The 23,027-nt window shown below is 37.4% G+C and overlaps 1 protein-coding gene across 4 annotated transcripts in view; it reads right to left on the reverse strand.

Moving 5' to 3' along the window:
* Nucleotides 1-23,027, reverse strand: part of TRDN (triadin) — a 401,037-nt gene that overhangs the window by 302,858 nt on the left and 75,152 nt on the right. For all 4 annotated transcript variants that reach the window (XM_012506168.2, XM_003255652.4, XM_004087640.2 and 1 more), the window contains exons 3-4: nt 9,196-9,354; nt 8,097-8,129 (exon numbers count right to left, since the gene is read on the reverse strand). In XM_012506168.2, coding sequence (XP_012361622.2) covers nt 8,097-8,129; nt 9,196-9,354 — 192 coding nt within the window. The remainder of the gene's footprint in view (nt 1-8,096; nt 8,130-9,195; nt 9,355-23,027) is intronic.

A 23,027-nucleotide genomic window follows, 5' to 3' on the forward strand; every position in this document is an offset into this window, starting at 1 on the left:
CTAAATAGGTCCCATATGATGCTAACATTGCTGGTCCATGGGCCATGCTTTGAATTTCAAAGCTCTAGCCCAGATGAAACTCTTGATAAAATTATAATGTATGGCATCACAATTTAATCATAGAATGGTAAAATATCATAGCTAGAAAAGACCTGGACATCAGTAAATCCGGCAGTTTTGTTTTACAGGTGTGAGAACTGGGAGCCACTGAAGCGGCTTGACCATAGCTGGTTAACAGCAGAAAGGGAAACAATACCAGTACCTCCTTGTTGCGTTCATTCAAACTAATCTGTCATGTTTAAAATTTTGATATGTACAGATGATGAGCCTCAACTATCAATAGTTATTCCAATGGCTTAGGTCAATGCGACAGTGATATATATGTTAACTTAGTTTGCATCCTATCATTAATGTTTTGGATTTTGTTAATAGTAGATTTATATACACTAGTCACTGTGTGTAAACAAATTATGCAGTTATTCATTTATCCTCGACTGTCTAACTCACTGGCCTCAGGATGCATAACATTCCCTATTTTTAGAATTACTCTTTTGGGTTGCAATGGCTCTCACCCTGATTGTGAGTTAGAATAACATTGTGGAGATTTTAAAAATTCAACTATTTAAGGCTTGACCCCTAAAGATTCTTATTTAGCAAATCGGAGATGGGAGGCAACCTGGAATTCTGAATTAGAAATAGATATCTGTGGCTTTCCTGCTAGAATCCATTATTCCTGATAATACTCCTCCTAATTTTAGGAACCACTTTTTTCCCCGTGCTAACCCACCCTTCAGTTCCAAGGGCGGGGGCCCATTTCATAGGCCTTGATAAAGTGCATATTTCATCTCTCTGTCCAACTGATTGGCTCCAACAAGGATATGCTACTAAATCCTATTAATGGGAGTGAACCAAATGCTTTTGCAGAGACATTGGGGAAGAGAACAGGCTCTTCTGCTGAGTTGCTAAGGTAAAATAATTTTGGCCTCAACTTTCTGGTCCCCATAATAGCCGCTAGGAGAGAAAAGCCTGCCTGAGACCAAGTGAAACAGAGGAAGGAAAGCAGGTTCCAGAAGTGAAGAAAGAGGATTTACTAATAATATGATAAAAAAACAAAAACAAACAAACAAAAAACTGTATCAAGTCATTTCGGAAGCCAACTCTATTTATGCCTTTTAATCACTTGAACAGAAAAAGTGTTTTTTTAGTTTGTTTGTTTGAGACAGAGTCTCGCTCTGTCACTCAGGCTGGAGTGCAGTGGCGCCATCTTGGCTCACTGCAAGCTCCGCCTCCCGGCTTCACGCCATTCTCCTGCCTCAGCCTCCGAGTGGCTGGGACTACAGGCGCCAGCCACCACGCCCGGCTAATTTTTTGTATTTTTAGTAGAGACGGGGTTTCACCTTGTTAGCCAGGATGGCCTCGATCTCCTGACCTCGTGATCTGCCCACCTCGGCCTCCCAAAGTGCTGGGATTACAGGCGTGAGCCACCGCGCCCGGCCAAAAAAGTATTTTTTTTTTTCATTAAGCCAGTGTGAATTGGATTTTGGTCTCTCATGGGCAAAAGAGTTCTAAGTAAGACATCACTTGAATCTGTCACACAGAGAACCATTGGTAAGGCTGCTGTTACGCTTGTTTTGTTGTTGTTTATTTTATTTTTCAACAGATCCTTTCTAAATGAAAATCTATAATTTAAAATAGGTAAAACTTTAAGCCATCTGCATTCAATTAGCACATTAGCTTCTCTTGAATTTGAAACAGGAAACATACAGAACTGCAGAGAGAAGATTCTGAAATACATTAGACCTAACAGCTTCCCTCTCACATCCTTTTCTCTATTACTCATCTTCATCTTAGGTACAGGTAGAAATATAACACCAATGAAATTATTCTTGCTCCAAGAAGAACTACATAAAATGGTTGGGCCTGAGTTGAGTTGCCTCAGAGACTCTTTTACTTCCTTCTGATGTTGGCACCAAAACCTGATCTCTTGCTTTCCTTGGCCTGTTAATTCAGGCTCTGGTTTGACCCACCATTATTTGTTTCATCCTAGGTCTGTTTGCGTGCCTTGACAGAGATGAGCTCTTTTAGTAGCACGAAGTACTACAGTTGCCTGAGTCAGTGGGCTCAGAGTTTACTTCTTAGCAACCACCTGGAGAAGTGACTGGATCCTAAATCTCCTTTTATCTCGCCCTCCTCAGCCTTTTTCATTTTGAGCCAACCCCCACACCTACTGTCTATTCTCTCTGGGCTTTGTCCACCTCTCACCCCCATCACAGGTCTGATCCATGCTTGGGAAAGATAGGCAGAAGATAAAGCTCTAAGCTCCTCATGCAGCCTGAGAGCGATATGCAATGGTGCAGTTATGGAGATGAGTTTTGATCTAGATTTATTTAGAGGACACATCCAAAGATAAATGTATACTTAACAATGTTACTAGGGCTACCTAGTAACCAATATTCTGAGGCTATGAATTTTTACAAGTTTAGTCATCTTTCCATTCTCATTCCTTTTTTCATGCACGTATTTTTCAGACACTTAATGTTCAGCCTGGTGTAAACCACTGAAGCTGCCAGCAAAGATGGATGCAATGAAAGCTCTGACACACACATACATCTATCCATCTTACTCCCGATGACGTGATACAACCTTCTGAATGGCCTAATCCTAAAGTCTTGAATATTTATGATGCTTAAATTTTCTGGCTCTTTCTCATTCACTCTGACTGCAAGAGCTATTGTGGATTATAATAAAGTAAGAAAAATACACAATGAAAGAACTGAGTTAAAATTTACCAGGCAGCTCTTGTCAACTTGCAGAGCTTTAGGGAAATTTAAACATGCGACTATAGGGGACAATGTAATTTGTTTTGCTCTAAGTGAGGAATCTCTTCCTCTGCCATTGACATGCATCAAGTACAATCTCATAGAACTTCATCCTCTATATTGGGTCCAGCTTATCCTTAAGGACAATTTCTTATTTCAAAGAGCAAGTAGTTAGCAAGAAAGGAAATTAAACATAATGTAGATTGGCTTCTGGTGCTTTCCTCTAAGGCAAGAGATAAACCTATAGCCCATAAGGCCACCGTGCTCCTAAAATTAAAGATCAGTTTCTCCTGTCCAAAAAACTAAATGTGCATAACTATGAATGACTACAATTATTCTTTCTTAACTTTAAAGCTAGAAGTCAGGAAAAGACATTACAAAACCTAATTCCTTGTTAGGAGGCTATTATTATCTTCTAAAATTACATATTCCAAAGGATATAAATGCTATAATGATTATTCTTATATACTGATATATTATAGATGGAGGTTTAAGTAAGAATAAACTGTAAAAAGGAGATAGAGATAGGTGTATCTGTTAAGTTGCACTTAAAAGTGTTAGTACCAGTATTTTATTAGCAAAATAAACCAGTAATACACCAGTATTTTATTTTTGAACATAGAGAAAAACACTAAGATATCTATGCTGAAAAAACATATATTTTTTAACTTTGCTTTAAGACTTTTGGATTTTCGCTCTCTCTCTTTCTCTCCCTCCCTTTTTCTTTCTCTCTGAGTGTGTGCATGTTTGCGTGTGTGTGTGTGTGCGTGTGTGTGTGTGTGTGTGTGTGTGTCTGTCTGTCTGTCACTGAGTCTGGCTCTGGTTTTAACTTTAACTTTGGGTCTTTATGAATAATTAAGGGAATTAAAATTAATTTGTATTTCTAAAAAATAGAGTGTATCCATTTATAATATCATTACTATTATTCATATTTTCATATGCTTTCAGTTCAATTTATTAATGATAACATCATATAAATATTTACCCTCATCTTTATCAAATATACAATGCCCCAACTATTCTATCTTATTTACTGCCTTATTTGATCATGTATTCATTAAACTTTTAACTGTGGTATTTGCAGTACAATTTACTAAGTAAGGTGATCTTTTACACCTTTGCAATTACGTAAGCTATAAAATAACATGTTGCATTGATCCTGATGCTAGCAATACCACATCAAAACTCCATTACAGTCATTTATTATTTTATTTAATAAATGTTCATCATTAGTCTTTGGGAATGTGGTAAGCAAATAGTACATGTTCTCTTCCACCAGCTCATTGCTTGGCTCATAGAAAACACTTGAGAAAGATTAATTGAAAAATACATTTGTTGATTGAGTTTAATCCCAGAAGGCATAAAACATGTCTGAATTCTGTATTAGTGATTAGCTAAGGATATACATTGTATCGTCATGAATCTTAGACCTCTGTGCTTTGCTCTCACTCAGAAACCTAGGAGTTACCCAGAAAGCAAAATGTTTATTTTCTATTACAATCACGTTCAATTTTTTTCCCTTTTACATTTCTTAGAAATTTTGCAAAACTCTGCATCCCTTCCTACAAGTTCTAAAATTTTTCATCATAAGTTGAAGGATTACAAGTGATATAATTTATAGATTATTGTAAATGTTGACATTTAAAAATAAAGTTGCCATATCCCTTTTAAAAACTGAGTTGATGGACTCCAAACACTATAATATTTTTAGATGTTATTATCAACTTAAAATATTTATCAAACACTTATTTCTTAACATTTGGAAGGTTTTCATCTTTCTCTTTTCTCTTTGAATTCATATTTTCATTCCACCTCTCTCACAAACATTTTACTCAAGAGCTACATTATGATTCTCTAAGGAAAAAGTGTACATATTGAAAATTTAAAACTTCCTTCATATTCTGTGATTTCACATCCTGTAATATATTAACCTTTAGACCATAGGAATCTAAGAATCTAAAGGTTAATATATTGCAAATCTTCATAAGTTATTATTAAACCTGAAAAGTGAAATTTTTTTAGAATGCCATCTAGTGAATGGAGCTTTAAAAGTAGTTCACCTATCTGTGGATTAATGTGTTTTACAGTTAAAATGAGACAGCATTCATCAATAAATCTAACCCTATATTTTACTTTTAAAGATACAAGTATCGAGAAGCCTTATGCACACCTGTACATACATACGCACGTGCGCACACACACACACACATGCACACAATCTTACTAGGGCAATGTTACTTAATTTTTTGGTCTCCTTCCGAGTAATGTTGAATACCATAAAGAACCAACAACAAATTTATTTATATTTGAAGTGGAACTAGTACAGTTATAAACCAAGCATGCTCTCAAGCAGATCAATTTTAGGAAAACATTCAAATGGCATTCAATTCCTTTACATCTCTCTGCACTTTTTCACCCCTTAGAAAGTGAGGTGCTATCAGATCCATGATGTATACCCTGGTGTGAAAAATATTGCTTAAAAGCACACTTCCAGATGTGCAAAGTATACCACTATATACAACAAATAATTTTTTCAGAAAATGTGATTTATAATAGTATTTGGTTTTCATAGTTATAATTTTTAGACAATTGTGTAATAAAATATAGTATTTTCTAAAGATTCAGTGCCTTGGGGTTTCATCATGAAGTGTTTAGTAATAGAACTTAGTATTTTAAAATTTTGACAAGTTGAAAAATATGCATGAAGAATATAAAGACACTAGGTACTACATGTAATAGCCTGAAGCCATATTTATATATAACAACAGATTCCACAGGCTAGCAGAATCAAATATTTCATCCATATTAATAATCTGTTTAATAATCAATACTGCAACCCTGAGATTAGTCGACTACACCATTATTCCATATCAAATTAAAAACTGCAGACTTCAACCATAAATAACAAACTGGCTGAATTTTTCTATTGTTAAGAATAGCAATAACTCAACAAATAAAACTAAGTGTATTCAAATAAAATGTTTTAGGTAGACATAGGGCAGTTGAATAAAAAATGCTACAGCCTGATAATTTAGGCAATATAAAATGACTAAATATTATTGAATATATATGAATTGAGAAGGGTATTAATGAAGAGTCATTTAGATGTGTAAAAATCAAATGTTTTAAGAGACTATCATTCTACATTGCCCCCAAATTCCTTCTTAAACCAACATTTGTAAATGTAAAAATGAATAAAATAACTTATAAGACAATAATAATTTATAGAATTTCTCCCCTAGTAATAATGTTGAAAGTATACTTAAAATGTAGAATAAGTATTATAAATGTTTTATAAAATATTACCTACTACTTTAAAGCTCTCATTGCCTCTATACTTCTATGAAAGAAAAGCTTACACATAAAAAATAATAATTACAATGAAATAGATCTTCTTGAATTCACTTTCAACTAAGGTTTATTATTACATAGCCTCTGTACTCAAGATAGAGCATCTGAGATTTTTACTTAAATGTCAATTTTTTTCATGTAACTTTGTGAATAATACTATTAAGAAAATATATTCAGGTGATTTAAAGTCAATTCTCCTAATTTTGAGTATGTAATCTTTAAGGACATTAGTGCACATGTGTTGAAGGACATATACCCCTTAGACTATTTTTGACTAATAAACATTTCTAACATTTTTTAAAAGTACCCTAAACAACCATTTAATAATTTTATTGGTAAAAATTTGATTTGCTGAATCAAGGAAATAATTTAAGAAACAATAGTAAAACAGCTTTGTATGAATTTGCCATTTAGACTAATTATGAAGCTTAATTTTAAAATAACTTCAAAGAAAAATTTAAATCAAAAGATTTTTTATTAAATAGTAAATATCAATTTATGAAAAATATGGCTTTACAATAGTCTTATGGAATTCAGTTTATAAGTATAAATGAGCAAACATTATTTATCTTGTTTTCCCTTCTTCCATTTCCAATGAAAATAAACGTGCATAAGCTGTTATTTCCAGATAATGACTAATAGCTCACTGAAAGTTTGACTATGTTCACTCTCTATGGGAAATCAGCTATAAAAAGACCCTGCTCCTGATCTCTTGAACTTTATAGACAAATCTAGAATCTCTAAACCTGAATTTGATGGCTGAAGTCTGTCTTGAGTGCTTGAGTTTTCATTCTGGATTTGCTGGTGTAGAAATCCTTCCTTTCTCCTCACAGAGCTTTATAAACACTTTCATTTCTGGATGCCTTTGCCATAGTTGAATTTGACTGGCTTAGCTCTTTTTTGCTGCATAAGTTACAAATCCAAAGTTTCTAATTTAACATACACTAAGTGGATTTTACCCCAGAGAGTGTGGGGTAGTCATCATTTTCTCAGGGAAGGCTGAAACTGTAAGTTTGGATCCCACTGTTTGAATCCACAGTAGCAACAGAAGCCAGGGTTATCTTCCTGGGTAAATACCCTCAACAGCCTGCCCATGTGTAGCAATAACCAAAACATTGCAATTGTTTTAAGTCTGGCTTGAGTGTTGGCTCTTTTCTCACAAGAAATGTACCTCAAGATGGTACTACCTGCTCCCCAGTGCCCCTTCCAGATGCAGTTCCTACTCCTTCCTGTCAAAATCCCTGTGCTTCTGAAATTCCTGCTGCATTGCTGTCCTTTGTCCTAGGTTTGTTGTTCTCATCATTCAGGCTGTGACCACTTCACTCAGTCAACTTAACTATTCCTGCAAGGAATTCCTCTACAGCACATCCAGGCACATCCAGGTGACTCCACTCCATGACAATGACACATCACACATACTGACTGGATATGCCTTTGCCTCCTAGACTGTTATGTCCCTCACCATCTTGTTGTCCTGGCCCACAGTCATCACCTAACATGCAAAATAATGATGGCAAAAAAATTAAAAGGAAAAGAATAAGAATAAAAATTTAAAATCAATAAATCTGACCATGGTGAGAATAAATCATGCGTGTTATCATTTTCTGGGCCATTTCTAAGGCTACAGAATTCTCCCCTCATTCCTCAAATTCCAGCTCATATTGGTCTGTGTATAAATGAATCCATACAAATCTACTGAATAAGGCATTTAAAAAATAATCAACAGAAAAATAGTGAGATCACCTTCATTGGAAAAGAAATTGAGTATTTTTTTTCTGACTATAAATCTTGGCCTAATTATTAAACAAAACCTTTATATTAAAATAAATAAAGGCTGCAACTCAAGTAGAATATATTTGAACCATGCTGAAAACCAATATTACCATAAGAGAAAGATAATTATTATCAAAGGTGAAAACAACTAACCTTTTTTTCTCAAGGGAGGCTCATCTATTTCTCCTAGACCAAGATTAAAAAAAAAATAGAAAATATTTTAGCATAGAATAATATAACATCATTATTTTCCCCTTTGTTCATTTTAAAAAAAATCTATTAGTTTTAACAATCATTTACATTACATTGCTTCCCAAATTCCAGTTTTTAAGTTTCGTTTATATACATTTATATAAGATTGTTTCATTTTTATGAATTCAATAAAATTGTGGCAGTGATCCAAATTATACATTATAGGTTATATATCATGTTAATTTCAATTCTCTATTGTTCATCTTGAACTCTTACTGGGGCCAAAACAAATATAAATTCAGGATAAGTTATAAAAATACTCTAATAATAAAAGCTTTCCTGGTAGTCAAGGCTGAATACATGATTTCTGATGACTAAGACTGACCCTAAAAAATGTTATCTAATAGATGGAATCACAATGCTTTGTTCTTTTCATACTCATTCAGTGGCAGTTTTTATGTGGTTTGAGTTGGCTATTTCCTTTTATTCATTAATATATATGAGAGAGCACATAGGTTAGTTGCATAATTGTTAGGACATTTAGAATGTGTCCTTCTATTCTACACCACCATTTGGTCCAATAAATTTACTCTTTTGATTGTACTTTTAGTAAGATTGCTTTCTGCTATATGACTATAAATATGACATATGTGTATAAAACACTTATATGTATTTTTAGTTTTACTGTTTTTATTTTAATCTTCCTAGAGATAAACTTGAAAACTACTACTATTTTTTCCAAAGAAGCATATAAATGTGAGTTTGTATTGTGGTTTTATAGTAGTGCATAATGAGACTCTCTTTGCTGTAATGTTACATTAATATTAGCATTTAATTTTGACATCTTTGCCATAGTGGTAGATAAGCTATAAGATGAAAATCAAATAAAGAACAATTTACTGTGTTTGGCAGCCTGTTGATATGCTTTTAGCAGTCAGAAGTGTATTCATTTTGGTTTAGCTTGACCCAAGTGCTCATTTGAATTTAAATGAGGCAAGCCACTATAATACATATTTAATGTTGGTCCTAGCAGTTAGATATATCTCTATGTTCTTTGTACCTTTATCAGTATCTTCATCACCATCATCATCTTCTTCATCTTCAGATGAGATGATATCAGATAACAAAGAAAAGAAGCCATAGATCCAGTCCGTGGTTTCCTCCACAGCATCACGTACTAGTTTTAAAGGATCTGAGCCAATCTTGGCAATAGAGCTTGCTAAAAGTAATTAAAAAAAAAAAAGAAAAAATTTGTGATCATTTCCAAAGAACTTAAGAAAAGCTGTTTTTACTGATTTGTTCTTTTGACACAAAGAATATGTCAATTTCAACATTCTAAATATCTCCTGGCTACAATTTTTTGCTCAGAAATAGAAACTTTATCTTGCTATAATATGCATGCATGCCAAGAAAGAAAATGCCCTTGGGAAGTTTATAATCCAAATAAGAGTTAGCACAGGAAAAAATTAGGAATGAATTAAAATAATGTGTATTTATGTTACCCAGAGTGCAAATAAACCCTATGTTATGGATGTTCAGGAATGGAAGAAATAATTTCAGCCCATATCGTATGGGACAGCTTTATAGAAAAGATGAGTCTGTAAGTTTTCAGACAAATAACAAGTTCTGCAAGTTAAGTAAGGTAGTTGTGGCTAAATTAAGACTGATAGGCCCATTTATTCTAATTTGTGATACCACAGGAAGAATCTGGAATAGTCAAGTTAGTGATCATATCAAGCTCTAGTTGGAATATATTGGATTTATCTGTTAGTCATCCCTGTACATGAAATAAAAAAGTATTTGGACTGCTAGTAACTTCAATGGATAGAATCTATAAGTCTTCCCTTTTCTATGTCCTAGGAGATATAAAATGTTTGCTAAATGAAAGATTGAATCATAAAAAATGCAAGCAAATAGATTAGGGATTTCCAAAATTTTGTTCTTCCAATCATATGAAAACTGCTCTGAAGAGGCAAGCATAGCCTTTAGGATGTGATTACAGAGGTGATCTATCTAGAAATATGGTATAAATTGCATCTGATTTTTATCAAGCTGTAATTAAATTTTAGAGCTGTGTTTTCCTTAATTTTAAAAACTATTTTAGCTTTTCAGAGATTCTTCACTCTTTGATATATTTAAGAGATGAGAATTATATCAATGTATTATACTATCTAAAGGTTAAGTACATCAAATTAGGCTTTTACTCTGATTGACATAGGAAGTCATTGGAAGATTTGAGCAGAAAGATGAAGTGATTTGACTTCCTTTACTGCGTTGAAGATTGAAAGGGTGCCAGGCTGGAACAGGGAGACGAGTATGAAGCCAACTGAAATAATCCAAGAGAAAGATGATCATGATTTCTATCAGGGTGGTAACAGTGTGTGTGGTGAGATGCAATTAGATTCCGAATGTATTTCAATGACAGAATTAATAGTAGATGCTTCCAGTGTGGCTGTGATATGAGAGAAAGACAGAAATCCAGGATAACTTCTAAGTTTTTGGTGTGAGAAACTAGAAGGAAGGAAGGCAATGCTCTGAGATGGGGGAGGACTGGAGAGAAACAAGATTCTTCTTGGGTGAGGGTGGGGTTGGGAGTAGAAAAGTAGCTGAGTTTTAGACTTTCAAAATTTGGGTTGCCTGTTAGATACTTACATCAAGATGTAGACATTTGTATAATGCAATGTGATATACAAAAGAGAAGCTCTACCTGAAAACAGAAACTTCAGAATCCAACAGAAGACAGAAGGCATCAAAGCCATAACAATGAGTGAGATCACCAAGGAAGTTGACCCAGAGACACTTTAACAAACATCAGGGAGATAAGTCAGAGAGATAGGCAGGAGCCAACAATGTATTCTGAGGGGAGATGACAGAGAGAGTGACAGGCAGAGCAGGAGTGAGCAAGAAAGAGAGAGGGAGAAGGAACCGAGAAAGTGTAATGCACTAGATACCGGGTTAATACATTGTTTTTGAGGCGGATAGAGTGATCAACTGGAAAATGCTATGGATAGGTCAAGAAAGTTGAAGACTGAGAATGGACCTTTGGATTGGATGATGAGGATGTCACTCATGACCTTCAAAAAGCAGTTTCAGTGGAGTGCATTCAAGATGAAATAGAAAAATTTGGAGGCAGTGAGTATATTTTTCTGTATATGACAGAGATTGAGTAATACTAGAAGAGGAACTAGGATCATAGTGAGTTTTTCTGTTTTTACCATTGTTCAAATAGGAAGAATATCCCATGGTTTATACTGATGGGAAGATCTCATAGAGAAGGGAAAAAGTATATGAAAGAGAGGATTTCTGGGGAAATTTTTAATTTTATATTCCATTCTGAGGGATTCGTGGAGCACACAGACCATTCAGTGACCCCAGGAGTAAAACGCTGCTCTCTGGGAAGCCTATCTCCATGATTCATTGATAATGTACTTTCACTCTTTGCACCCCATTTTACTACATTCCAGAGAGTTTCATGTGAGCAAAAATGGCTGTTTGAGTGGTGAGATTAAACCTTAGACAAAGGAAATGAAATGGAATTTTATAATTGCAATTAAGCATTTTAAAAGAATCGTATGTAAGGAACTGGATTGTTCTGGCACCGTTAAAGGCATTTTTAGCACTGGTATATTTTATACCTAATGGAAAAATCTGCGAATGAGATTTTTATGATGAGAATAGATTGAGACTATTTCTCCATTTCCCTTCTTTCTAAGTGTTAACTGAAGAGCTTAACAATAAAATCCAACAAAATTGAAATCAGTTTAATTATCCTTATGCTTAAATGCACTATATGTACTTTGCAGACACATATATATTGCCTGGTTCTAAAATAGTCAAAGCAGGCTATTTTTATGCAGTTATCATTGCTAGCTTGAGATCAGCTTCTGATTTTCTGATTTTCAGCCATGTGGACCACTTCTTCCAAAACCTAAATACACACATAGACACACACACACACACGCACACACATTTAAATAAGACAGTAGTCCTGAAGTTGATTCTTATTCTGTCTTTCAGACCTCACATCCCAATCCAGATCATATCAATGGAAAAAAATATTATTCAATGCAGACTAAAACTTTTATTGATGTCTTTTTTTAAGGAGATACTTAGGTAATTATACTTTCTTAGCTTTCATGTTTCCCTAAGTTTAATTATATACATGACCGTGATGATCATCTTAAAAATAGTCAGACACCATTATAAAAACTTTACATGTACTAATTCACATTTTCTTCTCAATAACCCAATGACATAGGTATATTATTTTATACCATTTTTAAAAACATAGGAAAACTAAGGCACAGATAATTTAAATAAGATGCCTCAGGTTACAATAGCTAGTAAGTGATGGAGCCACATTTTACACCCATTTTAGGCCACCAAAACAAGATTCTTAACTATTGTGCTATATGCTGTCAAACAAAAAACGTAAATTCACAATTGATTCTAGGGTCTCGTTTTGGATGGGAAGATTTTAGAAGGGGTTTTCTTGCTCTTAAAAGGAAGAACAAAGACTTTACTGCATGGGAACAAAAAAGCTTGCAGCTGCTTCAGTCATCTTGTAACCATGAGAACAGTAGCTGGCTCTTTGAGAAAGGCAAGGATTAAAACTGGAAAAAAAAAATGAGTCCATGATGACATTGCTAAGGCCTTGAAGTATCCAATGTTGAAATCACTCTACCTTCAGCACTTCTGTTATACGCGATAAGAAATGTTTCTCAGTGTTCAAGTCATTCTTAATTGTATCCAAGGTTTCTTACAGAAAAATATACCACTGAATTCCGGGAAAACTGCTTGTGGTTACTTGTGGTCAGTAATTGGATTCTTGGCACTGATGAAAGAGTGCCAAGAGAGACAAGAGAGGCCAAGAAAAGTTTAAATAAGATTTTTATTTGTCCTCCAGTTTTGAAGCTAAACTATACATGTACTTAAGTTTCTAAATGGGACTAGAAAAATAATCATTTTCTCTGCTTCCCTTCTAAAAAATCAAGTCCCTAGTTTCACTTTTATCTTTGGCCATCAGTCTTAGAGTCTGTAGGTGATATTTGACCTTTCTTTATTTTTCATATCCTGAGAAACATCAGCAAACAATGGTTACAAGCTTGGGTTCTGAGTTCAGACTGATAGCATTCAAGTCCAAGCTTCCTACCCAGTGCTGTGCCAACTATATTGAAACAAAAGGAGAAACAGTAATAATCATTCTGCCTTTATTTAAAATATTGATATTTTCTTCATCATAGATTTTTGCATTAATTTTGAAAATTTAAACTCTGCATGAAAATATTATTTATTTCAGTTTTTGAGTGTTTTGGAAGACTCCAATTTTGCACCCATGGTACTAAACTCACTTTTCTCTAGTCCTGGTACTTCCCCAACCTATTAGCTCTATGATATTGAGAAGATTAACTTTCACCATGTCTATAAAATTTATCAATGCCTTGCTTTCCCAAAGTCACTATTCTAAATCAAGACCTCAACATTCTAGTGCCTGTTATTCCTCTATTCAACCTCTCTGTACTCCAATTTATAACATATTCAGTTAGTGGGAAAAAGGATAAAGTACTCTGTGCTTCCATTTGCTGAGCCATAAAATGACAATAAGAATAAGACTGCATAAGGATCTTATGTGTAATACATGAGATAATATAGACAAATCAAATGGTACAATGCCTGCTAATTAGTAAAAATCAATGCGAAGAAATAAGCAAGATTGTCTGTTGAATGACCAAAATGTTCTTTTCAGCTTGCTAGCCAGAACTAATAGCTTCCCCTCCCCTCAACAGGAGGCCTGTGTATGATCTCAATTTCTCCCAAAGTCTCCAAGTGCTACACAACTGGTGTTTCCAGCATTCACTGATGCACTTGGCACCTAAACTCTGACTGCATAGTGCTCAAACCCAAATGATGAACCCCAACCTTAATGCTACTCTCATGCTTTCCTTCCAAGGAAAGAACAACTAAGAGGTGGAGTCTCTAGATTTGCCCATCTGCATCGGTCTGATCCACTCCACAGGAAGGCAAGAAAACAGGGGTCCCAGGAATCTTCTGCCCTTCTGCCCATGACTCTGCTTGCACCAGATGACACTTAGTGGTGTTCACTCAAGCACAGTGTACATAAACTTTTTGGTGTAAAGCATGTGTATTAGTCCGTTTTCACACTGCTGATAAAGACACACCCGAGACTGGGTAATTTATAAAGAAAAAGAGGTATAAGGGATTCACAGTTCCACTTTGCTGAAGAAGCCTCACAATCATGATTGAAGGTGAAAGGCATGTCTTACATGGTGGCCAGCAAGAGAAAATGAGAGCCAAGTGAAAAGGGAAACCCCTTATAAAACCATCAGATCTCAAGAGACTTATTCACGACCATGAGAACAGTATGGGAGAAACTGCCCCCACTGATTCAATTATCTCCCACTGGGTCCCTCCTACAACATGTGGGAATTATGGGAGCTATAATTCAAGATGATATTTGGGTGGGGACACTACCAAACCATATCAGCATATAGGGCAGAACATATGATTTAATAAATGTTAGATAATTATCAGTTTAATTTTCATGACCATTTAACTGAAACATACAACGCTCCATAAATGCAGGCTGCTATAAATATTAGCATGAGATCACTTAGTCACTACGCCCTCATAGCGAACCTTGGTAAGGTCCATGAAATCCAAAGACTGTTTTCACTGGAACTCATGAAACAACAAATGTTTGCCCCTGACCGCCCAGAAAATATTCAGATCCAAATATTTGGAACTAAATTGAGGTAAAGGTTTTTTTAATGTCATGAATGCTACCCAAACCAGGAACAATTAAACTTGGTATATGTTGCTGTATGTACCTTCCGTATGGTAGTACTCAATATGAGGTTGGCTAAGCAAAACAGAGATTTCTCTTTTACAACAATTATTGAGCACTGATTATGTACAATATTCTAAGTGTAATATATAATTGATATCTAGGTGGTTCTAATTTTGGTATGTGAGGAAAGTTATTTCAAAATACATAGAGATAATTTTCTAGACCTAAAGAAATAATTTTAAGTGACTAGTTTTTCTCCCTTTCTGCAAATATGTATATGAATACTTTTGCTTCTACTGGTGAAATTTTTATCAAGAAAAATTTTAGCAAATTATGTGTCATTTAATATGCCCCGAGTTACATGTCAATTTTTGCTTAAATTACTGTGAAATTACTTAGTCTTTGTCTTGAAGGTAAACAAATTTCCTTAGAACTTTCCCAGTGCCAAATGAAACTTCAGATGTTTCCTCATTCCCATCCCACTGCCTAAGATGGGAAGAAAGAAAAAACAGATAGGAAAAACAAAACAAAAGTGTTTTCAAAATCTGAAGTGGTGGGTCAGTATATGCATACAACAATGCTCTCTCCACTAAGTCAATAGGTTTCTTAGACTCAGAAATGTAGCTGAGAGAATACAAAGGCTTATGAAACAGTTTGGGCTCAAGGTCTGGCATTATTTGTTAATAGTCAACTATTTCTTAAGGGTATAGGGTAGAAATGCTAATTTAATTTATTTCTAAGCAGAATTCATTGGAAACAAAAAGCTTTCACAGTGAATTTAATAGTCTTCTGAGACTTTGGGTCCTGGAGTTTTCAGCATCAAAAATACTAGGCACAGGTATTTACGAATAAACAAAAATATGTGCTTATACATTCACAGTGAAATTTGGTGTCTTCATTGACCTGATGTTTACTGAAGACATCGTACTTTAAAGCTTTTCAAGTCCAAACAGTTTCTCATAAGTTGGGCCACTCGTCCTGGGTATGTTTGGTTGACTTCATTGATGTTAGAACGGCCATTTTTAATTTTGTCATCACAGTGGAAAAGGTTTCAACCTCTTAGAGCCAAATGCCTTTTTTTCTCCCATGAATTTATTGCTTTCTTATTTTCTGTTTTATTTCAAATTGAAAGTAAAGACAAAATTAGAGACATAAGTAAAACATCCAAGGAAGTCAAGAATTCAAAAAATGTTTATTGCAACACCTTTATTCCTCTGTATTTAAACCCTAAGATGAGTTTATATCCTGCCAGTGGACGTTTCTAAGTGTATAGTACTGGAATTACACATTTTCTTATTATTTTTTCTTGAAAAACGCAGGAAGGATGGCTATATTTGTATATATTGCTTCAGTTCCAGAAGCAACACTTGATATTTTGGCATCTGATAAGCCACTTCTGTTGCAACCAAAATAGTAATAATTTATAGTCCTGAAACCATGTTTTAAAAATAGATTTTCCACACAGAAGCATTTTGAGAGGCTCATTTTTTGAGATCCTGTTTTTTATATTCACTTATATTGACCCTTTAAAATTATTTATACTAAAAGAATAATTGGGGAAGAACTGGCTAACTGATAGCAATTTGAGAGGAAAAAAGGAAAAATAATAATGAAATGCAGAGGTGGAGGCCAATGAAAATTGAATTCAGCTACTGTGCTATAATCTTTGCACTTGATAATTTTGTTTACAATATATAAGAGTATTTCAAGGATCCTCACATGGACAGAAATGTGGAATAAAAGCTATGCTGTAAAATTTTCTTGAAACTAAATATGTAGATTAAAATAAATTTTTTATCTAACACTTTATGATTTAGCAAGATATACAAATATTGAATAATTAGATTTCAGACTGAGTAATCAGATTGTGAAATAAATTTTGACATGCTTCTATAGAACAGCTTTCAGATGCTTTTGTAAAGAGGAGAGTATGAGGAAACCTTATTTTCATATATTTAAATACCTTACTTTACAAATGAGTGAATACTTTGCTATTGCCATACTTAGGAATAAATGTTCTATTTTAAAAATAGAATATTTAAATAGTTGTATACAATCACTTGAACAATAAATCAAAATTATATAAGTGATTTAACTTCAAAACTAAGTGTCTGAATAGATTTACATTCATGAGATTTTTAACATAGAGACCATACACATAGGTTGAAATTCCCTGGAGTCTCTTATCTTTATCTCAGTGAACACTCCTCAAAGCATGATGACATTAAAAGTTGGGTTAATAAAATTCCTATGGTTCTTCTAACATTAACCTCACTTGGAGGATTGGTTTTACAAAAATTCTAATTGCAATATAATTTTTTCCTGTTCAGTCTTTCTCTATTTCCTCCTCTTTCTCTTCCTTCTCCTCCCCCTTCTCCTTCTTCCTCTTCCTTCTATGCCTCTTCCTCTTCTTCTTCTTCTTTTCTATCTCGCTCTTTCTCTAAATCTCACTTGCTCTCTCTCTTTATGACTTCTGGATAATACCAATATTAGACTAAAATGACCACTCTGTCCCTCTCCTCTAGTGAATTCTATGGTCTAAATGTCTATGCCCCCACAAAATCCATATGTTGACATCCAAATCCCAAAGTGATGGTGTCAGGCCTCTGAGCCCAAGCTAAGCCATCATATCCCCTGTGACCTGCATGTACACATCCAGATGGCCAGTTCCTGCCTTAACCGATGACATTCCACCACAAAAGAAGTGAAAATGGCAGGTCCTTGCCTTAACTGATGATATTACCTTGTGAAATTCCTTCTCCTGGCTCATCCTGGCTCAAAAGCTCCCCCACTGAGCACCTTGTGATCCCCACTCCTGCCCGCCAGAGAATAACCCCCCTTCGACTGTAATTTTCCTTTACCTACCCAAATCTTATAAAATGGCTGCACCCCTATCTCCCTTCACTGACTCTCTTTTCAGACTCAGCCCACCTGCACCCAGGTGAAATAAACAGCCTTGTTGCTCACACAAAGCCTGTTTGGTGGTCTCTTCACACGGACGTGAGTGAGATGTGAAATTTGGTGCCGTGACTCAGATTGGGGGACCTCCCTCGGGAGATCAATCCTCTGTCCTCCTACTCTTTGCTCCATGACAAAGATCCACCTACGACCTCTGGTCCTCAGACTAACCAGCCCAAGGAACATCTCACGAATTTTAAATCAGGTAAGCAGCCTCTTTCTACTCTCTTCTCCAACCTCTCTCACTATCCTTCAACCTCTTTCTCCTTTCAATCTTGGTGCCACACTTCAATCTCTCCTTTCTCTTAATTTCAGTCCCTTTCCTTTTCTGGTAGAGACAAAGGAGACACATTTTATCCACGAACCGAAAACTCTGGAGCCAGTCACGGACTTGGGAAGACAGTCTTCCCTTGGTGTTTAATCACACGGGGACACCTGCCTGATTATTCACCCATGTTTCAGAAGTGTCTGACCACGCAGGGACGCCTGCCTTGATCCTTCACCCTTAGAAGCAAGCACCACTTTTCTGGGGGGCAAGCATCCCCCAACCCCTTCCCTCCCTGTCTCTACCCCTTCTCCACTTTCCTGGGGGGCAAGCATCCCCCACCCCTTCTCTCCGTGTCTCTACCCTCTCTTTTCCCTGGACTTACCTCCTCCACTATGGACAACCTTCCACCCTCCATTCCTCCCTCTTCTCTCTTAGCCTGTATTCTCAAAGACTTAAAACTTCTTCAACTCACACCTGACCTAAAACCTAAATTCCTTATTTTCTTCTGTAATGCCACTTGACCCCAATACAAACTGGACAGTGGTTCCAAATAGCTAGAAAACAGCACTTTTGACTTTTCCATCCTACAAGACCTAAATAATTCTTGTTGTAAAATGGGCAAACGGTCTGGGGTGCCTGACGTCCAGGCATTCTTTTACACATCGGTCCCTCCCTAGTCTCTGTTCCCAATGCAACTCATCCCAAATCTTCCTTCTTTCCCTCCCACCTGTCCCCTCAGTCCCAACCTCAAGTGTCTCTGAGTCTTTCCTCTTTCCAATCTTCCTTTTCTACAGACACAATGACCTCTCCCCTCCTCCCCAGGCTGCTCATCGCCAGGCTGACCTGGGTCTCAATTCTTCCTCAGCCTTCACTCCCCCACCCTATAATCCTTTATCACCTCCCCTCTTCACACCAGGTCCGGCTTACAGTTGCATTCCGCGACTAGCCCTCCCCCACCTGCCCAGCAATTTCCTCTTAAAAAGGTGGCTGGAGCTAAATGCATAGTCAAGGTTAATGCTCCTTTTTCTTTATCCCAAATCAGTTAGCATTTACACTCTTTTTCATCAAATATGAAAAACCCAGCCCAGTTCATGGCTTGTTTGGCAGCAACCCTGAGATGCTTTACAGCCCTAAACCCTAAAAGGTCAAAAGGCCATCTTATTCTCAATATACATTTTATTACCCAATCCACTCCCGACATTAAATAAAACTCCAAAAATTAAATTCCAGCCCTCAAACCCCACAACAGGACTTAATTAACCTTGCCTTCAAGGTGTACAACAATAGAGTAGAGGCAGCCAAGTAGCAATGTATTTCTGAGTTGCAATTCCTTGCCTCCACTGTGAGACAAACCCCAGCCACATCACCAGCACACAAGAACTCCAGACGCCTGAACTGCAGCTGCCAGGGGTTCCTCCGGAACCTCCTCCCCCAGGAGCTTGCTACAAGTGCCGGAAATCTGGCCACTGGCCCAATGAATTCCCGCAGCCCAGGATTCCTCCTAAGCCATGTCCCATCTGTGCGGGACCCCACTGGAAATTGGACTTGCCTGGCGGCCACTCCCAGAGTCCCTGGAACTCTGGCCCATGGATCTCTGACTGACTCCTTCCCAGATCTTCTTGGCTTAGCAGCTGAAGACTGACACTGCCTGATTGCCTCAAAAGCCTCCTGGACCATCACAGATGCTTTGGGTAACTCTCACAGTGGAGGGTAAGTCCATCCCCTTCTTAATCAATATGAAGGCTACCCACTCCACATTACCTTTTTTCAAGGGCTTCTTTCCCTTGCCTCCATAACTGTTGTGGGGATTGATGGCCAGGCTTCTAAATCTCTTAAAACTCCCCAACTCTGGTGCCAACTTGGACAACATTCTTTTATGCACGCTTTCTTAGTTATCCCCACCTACCTAGTTCCTTTATTAGGCCGAGACATCTTAACCAAAGTATCTGCTTCCCTGACTATTCCTGGACTACAGCCACATCTCATTGCTGCCCTTCTTCCCAACCCAAAGCCTCCTTTGCATCTTCCCCTTGTATCTCCCCGCCTTAAACCACAAGTATGGGACACTTCTACTCCCTCCTTGGTGACCGATCATTTACCCCTTACCATCCCATTAAAACCTAATCACCCTTACCCCGCTCAATGCCAATATCCCATCCCACAGCATGCTTTAAAAGGATAAAAGCCTGTTATCACTAGCCTGCTATAGCATGGTCTTTTAAAGCCTATAAACTCCCCTTATCATCCCCCCATTTTACCTGTCCTAAAACCAGACAAGTCTTACAGGTTAGTTGAGGATCTACACCTTATCAACCAAATTGTTTTGCCTATCCACCCCGTGGTGCCAAACCCTTATACTCTCCTATCCTCAGTACCTCCCTCCACAACTCATTCTTCTGTTCTGGATCTCAAACATGCTTTCTTTACTATTCCTTTGCACCCTTCATCCCAGCCTCTCTTTGCTTTCACTTGGACTGACCCTGACACCCATCAGGCTCAGCAAATTACCAGGGCTGTACTGCCACAAGGCTTCACAGACAGCCCCCATTACTTCAGTCAAGTCAGAATTCTTACACAAGAGCCAGGACTGCGCCCTGTAGCCTTTCTGTCCAAACAACTTGACCTTACTGTTTTAGCCTAGCCCTCATGTCTGCGTGTGGCTGCTGCTGCTGCTTTAATACTTTTAGAGGCCCTCAAAATCACAAACTATGCTCAACTCACTCTATAGTTCTCGTAACTTCCAAAATCTATTTTCTTCCTCACACCTGATGCATATACTTTCTGCCCCCCTCAACTACCTCTCAGTAAGCCAAACTCATTGCCTTAACTTGGGCCTTCACTCTTGCAAAGGGACTACAGGTCAATATTTATACTGACTCTAAATAGATCTTCCATATCCTACACCACCATGCTGTTTTATAGGTGAAAGAAATTTCCTCACTATGCAAGGGTTCCCCATCATTAATGCCTCTCTAATAAAAACGCTTCTCAAAGCCGCTTTACTTCCAAAGGAAGTGGAGTCCTTCACTGCAAAGGCCATCAAAAGGCATCAGATCCCATCGCTCAGGACAATGCTTATGCTGATAAGGTAGCTAAAAAAGCAGCCATCAAAAGGCATCAGATCCCATCGCTCAGGACAATGCTTATGCTGATAAGGTAACTAAAAAAGCAGCTAGCTTTCCAACTTCTATCCCGCAGGGCAGCTTTTCTTCTTCTCATCTGGCCACTCCCACCCACTCCCCCACTGAAACTTCCATCTATCAGTCTCTTCCCACACAAGGCAAATGATTCTTAGACCAAAGAAAATATCCCCTTCCAGCCTCACAGGCCCATTCTATTCTGTCGTCATTTCATAACCTCTTCCATGTAGGTTACAAGCCGCTAGTCCGCCTTTTAGAACATCTCATTTCCTTTCCATTGTGGAAATCTATCCTCAAGGAAATCACTTCTCAATGTTCCATCTGCTATTCTACTACTCCTCAGGGATTGTTCAGGCCCCCTTCCTTTCCTACACATCAAGCTCAGGGATTTGCCCCTGCCCAGGACTGGCAAATTGACTTTACTCACATGCCCCGAGTCAGAAAACTAAAATACCTCTTGGTCTGGGTAGACACTTTCACTGGATGGGTAGAGGCCTTTCCCACAGAGTCTGAGAAGGCCACCGTGGTCATTTCTTCCCTTCTGTGAGACACAATTCCTTGGTTTGGCCTTCCCACCTCTATACAGTCCGATAGTGGACCAGTCTTTATTAGTCAAATCACCCAAGCAGTTTTTCAGGCTCTTGGTATTCAGTGAAACCTTTATGTCCCTTACAATCCTCAATCTTCAGGAAAGGTAGAACAGACTAATGGTCTTTTAAAAACACACTTCACCAAGCTCAGCCACCAACTTAAAAAGGACTGGGCAATGCTTTTACCACTTGCCCTTCTCAGAATTCGGGCCTGTCCTCGGAATGCTACAGGGTACAGCCCATTTGAGCTCATGCATGGACACTCCTTTTTATTAGGCCCCAGTCTCATTCCGGACACCAGCCCAACTTGAACTGCACCCCAAAAACTTGGATAGAGCCTAAAAACTCACCAACCAAGCAAGCAATTACACTCAACCCCCTTGAGCACTCTCTAATTGGATGTCCTGGGTCCTCCCAATTCTTAGTCCTTTAATACCTGTTTTTCTCCCTCTCTTATTCCATTTAGTTTTTCAATTCATACAGAACTGTATCCAGGCATCACCAATAATTCTAAATGACAAATGTTTCTTCTAACAACCCCACAATATCACCCCTTACCACAAAATCTTCCTTCAGCTAATCTCTCCCACTCCAGGTTCCCACGCTGCCCCAATCCCTCTAGAAGCAGCCCTGCGAAACATCGCTCATTATCTCTCCATACCACCCCCCAAAAAATTTTCGTCACCCCAACACTTTACCGCTATGTTGTTTTATTTTTCTTATTAATATAAGAAGACAGGAATGTCAGGCCTCTGAGCCCAAGCTAAGCCATCATATCCCCTGTGACCTGCATGTACACATCCAGATGGCCAGTTCCTGCCTTAACTGATGACATTCCACCACAAAAGAAGTGAAAACGGCGGTCCCTGCCTTAACTGATGACATTACCTTCTGAAATTCCTTCTCTTGGCTCATCCTGGCTCACAAGCCCCCACTGAGCACTTTGTGACCCCTGCCCCTGCCCACCAGAGAACAACCCCCCTTTGACTGTAATTTTCCTTTACCTACCTGAATCTTATAAAATGGCTGCACCCCATCTCCCTTCGCTGACTCTCTTTTCAGACTCAGCCTGCCTGTACTCAGGTGAAATAAACAGCCTTGTTGCTCACACAAAGCATGTTTGGTGGT

This window comes from Nomascus leucogenys, chromosome 3, assembly GCF_006542625.1.
Source record: "Nomascus leucogenys isolate Asia chromosome 3, Asia_NLE_v1, whole genome shotgun sequence".
Classification (NCBI taxonomy): domain Eukaryota; kingdom Metazoa; phylum Chordata; class Mammalia; order Primates; family Hylobatidae; genus Nomascus; species Nomascus leucogenys.